Raw genomic sequence first — 2,837 nt, 5'->3', positions numbered from 1 at the left:
TCCAAGGACTGCTTGGACGGTATGACCTTATCTTGGGTGTTTCTTAGGCCAACCTTAGATTACTGTGACTTATTGCAAGTGAATCGTAAGATCGGAAGAAGGTAGAATTTATTGAAAAAGTTTCGAAAATATCGAGTACATTCATGGATATTTCGGACTTTGTGGGAGTATACGAGTATACGTACCCTCCCCCCCCCCCCTTTTTAACGAGGGGGATAGCTGAACTTGTCGATATGACAAGCTGCCTACGTACCTCTTTCGAGGATCAAGCCATCTCGTAGTTCTGCTTGTTGCTGCGGGTGTTCCTACTCGCTGGATGGGATCGTTCCGGTTACTTCAGCCGTTGGGGATTCAGTTGGATCGACGACCATTTCAGGAGTCGGGCTGTCCGCTGGCAAGGCGATGGACTCGGGGACTATGTCGCCGTCTGGATTTGTTGCCTGGTCTGGTGATTCTGGATCACTTTTTATGGAGCTCTCGGGAGCATTTTGAGCTTTCTTAGCCTGTTTCGGGTTGACCGTGGGGGTGTTCCGATTTTATCGTAGTTTATGCTCGGCCAAGAAGCACATCCTAGACTATTTCTGGCATCCCCAAATTACCGCTGATCTGTTTGGAGTTAGGAACTTGATGCCAAGGTGGTAAGTCGACGGTACCGCTTTCATGGCATTGATCCAAGGATTTCCCATGATGACATTGTAGATGGCCGAGTTATCGACTACCGCGAATTCAATGATTTTCGTCACCTCTTTAGCCATCTCGGGGAGTTTGATTGATCCTAGGGTCATTGTCGTTGCACCTGAGAAACCGGTGAGAGGTTTTGGTTCCGGGACGACTTCTCTGAGTTCGATGTTCATCCTCTGGAGGGTATCGCGGAAGATGACGTTGACTGTGCTTCCCGTGTCGATAGGATCCTTCCCACTTACAGATCTCGGATTACCAGATCGATAACCAATGGGTCGCAGTGAGGTTTGTCGATTCTGATGGTTTCCCGCTCTTCGAAGACGATTGTATCGTTAGGGGCGTCGTCGGTTGGGACCGAGCCAGCCAGCTTGAACTCGTCTCAGCCTTCCGTCCATAAGCTTTGATCGACTAAATCGAATCGCGATAGAATTATGATCCCCCGATGATCATGCTCACCCTTCGACGGTTGCTGTCGTTTCCTCGGTCATCCTGCCTCCTTCCGCGTTTCTCGCCCGACTGATTTTCGCGGGTGTCGTTTTTGGGGGACTCTTTATCAGTTTTGGGAGGGCGATTGGAATCCAGGAGGAGGTCTTTTATGCCTGTGACCTTCAAAATTTCGCCCGCGAGGAGCTTCGCAGAAAGCCTTGCACCGAAAACCTTGCAGTTCATAGTGGAATGACCTCTGGTCTGGTGGAACTCGCAGTAGGAATTATCCTTGAACTGGTTCCTGGTCCAGGTATTTCCGGAAGTCTTTCCATGTTAGGAGTTGATAGCGTAATTATGCTCACCCTGGAGATCTTCTCCCTTGTGGTGGACATACCTGTCGTTGCGAGGGTTTTTCCTTCTCGCGGACGTCTTCTGCGGGTTGTACTTCTAGGAGAGGACTCTCATCTTTTCTTCCATCGTGATGAAGTCCATTGCCTTGTGAAGAGCGTCCTGGATTGTCCTAGGTTTTTCAAGGGATATCCATTGCCGGAGTTTCGACATGTACCAGAGGGTTTTCCGCAAAGCGTCGACTGCCACTTTGTCGCTGATTCCAGTGACTCTTAACATTACCAGCTTGAACCTGTTCATGAATTCGCGGAGTGATTCGTCTTCTCTTTGAGATAGACTCCAAAGGTCGACGTCTGAGGTTTCCCTGTCCATGAACATGGAATACTGTTTGAGAAACTCCGAGGCGAGCTGACAGAAACTTCCAATGGAGTTTCATTACAGACGAGAAAACATTTTGAGCGCGGCTCTTTTGAGGTTTTCGACGAAGAGGAGGCAGTAGCCAGCGTCTCGTTCGCGTTCCTTGAGTTTGCACCTTCCCATCGCGATCTAGAAAGACTGCAGATGCGCCTTCGGGTCGGTGGTGCCATCGTAGACGGGAATTTTGATCTTCCCAGGATCTGAGATGTTAGTTTCCGTGATCCGGGCATTGAACGGAGTTTTCCGCGCTTCCTCAAGAAGTCTGTCAATCTCGGGTGCAGCGCTTGTCGCGTGGTGATTCTGCGACTTTACCGCCTTGACTTCTGCCGCAGTTTTTGCGATGTACTCGCAGAGATCATGGATCTCATTAGGATTTCTAGCAGCCTTGCGAGCCTGTCGGTGTTGGCTGCGGTGGATCCGAGCCTGATTTTCAGCCAGTACTTCCTGCTCTACCCAATAGAGGTTTTCTTCTTCCTCTGTCATGGGCTTTTCAAATGATGCGTCCTGCCGAGCGAACTGGCTTCGCGTTCTTCTCGGATGGACGTCGGCACCTCCGTCCGAGTGATCGGACTGGTCGCTTATGTCCAGATCGATCTGCTTGAAATCGCCTCCTTCGTTGCTCCCGGCAGGAGATGGAAGGTTCTACCCGGTCGGTTGTGCGCCTGGCGGGACTGTTTCGTCAGGGTTCTGACCTGAAGAATCCTTGTCTGCCCGTGTGGCCCGATCGCTCGGAGTCTCGAAATCGAGTCTTCCGCCGCTGCGGGCTCTTGTGGCCCCGCGCGGGCTTTTACGCTTGGCCTTCGCCGTTAAGGTTTCCACCTGTTTTACGAGAGAGGCCACGAGCTTTCCTTGTTTGTCCAACTTTTTCTGAGCGGGGGCGAACATTTCTTTCATCTGGTCCAGTATCACGGCGTTCGTAGTGACCGTGGATACGTTTCCAGCTGGAGTTCTTTCAGCATTGGCAT

The 2,837-nt window shown here is 51.0% G+C and overlaps 1 protein-coding gene across 1 annotated transcript; it reads right to left on the bottom strand.

Annotated features, from left to right (window-relative positions):
- Nucleotides 1–305: 305 nt before the first annotated feature.
- LOC125585818 lies at nt 306–1,995 on the bottom strand. The gene is made up of 6 exons (XM_048755514.1): nt 1,907–1,995; nt 1,738–1,819; nt 1,502–1,627; nt 1,138–1,431; nt 600–911; nt 306–503 (listed from the first exon to the last, which is right to left on the bottom strand). Exons 1-6 carry the CDS (start codon nt 1,993–1,995, stop codon nt 306–308), a joined length of 1,101 nt encoding a protein of 366 aa, XP_048611471.1.
- Between the last annotated feature and the right edge of the window lie 842 nt (nt 1,996–2,837).

This window comes from Brassica napus, chromosome C4 (assembly GCF_020379485.1).
Source record: "Brassica napus cultivar Da-Ae chromosome C4, Da-Ae, whole genome shotgun sequence".
In the NCBI taxonomy this organism is placed as follows: Eukaryota; Viridiplantae; Streptophyta; class Magnoliopsida; order Brassicales; family Brassicaceae; genus Brassica; species Brassica napus.
The sequence above is the reverse complement of the archived record's forward strand: the minus strand, read 5'-3'. Positions and strand labels throughout refer to the sequence as shown.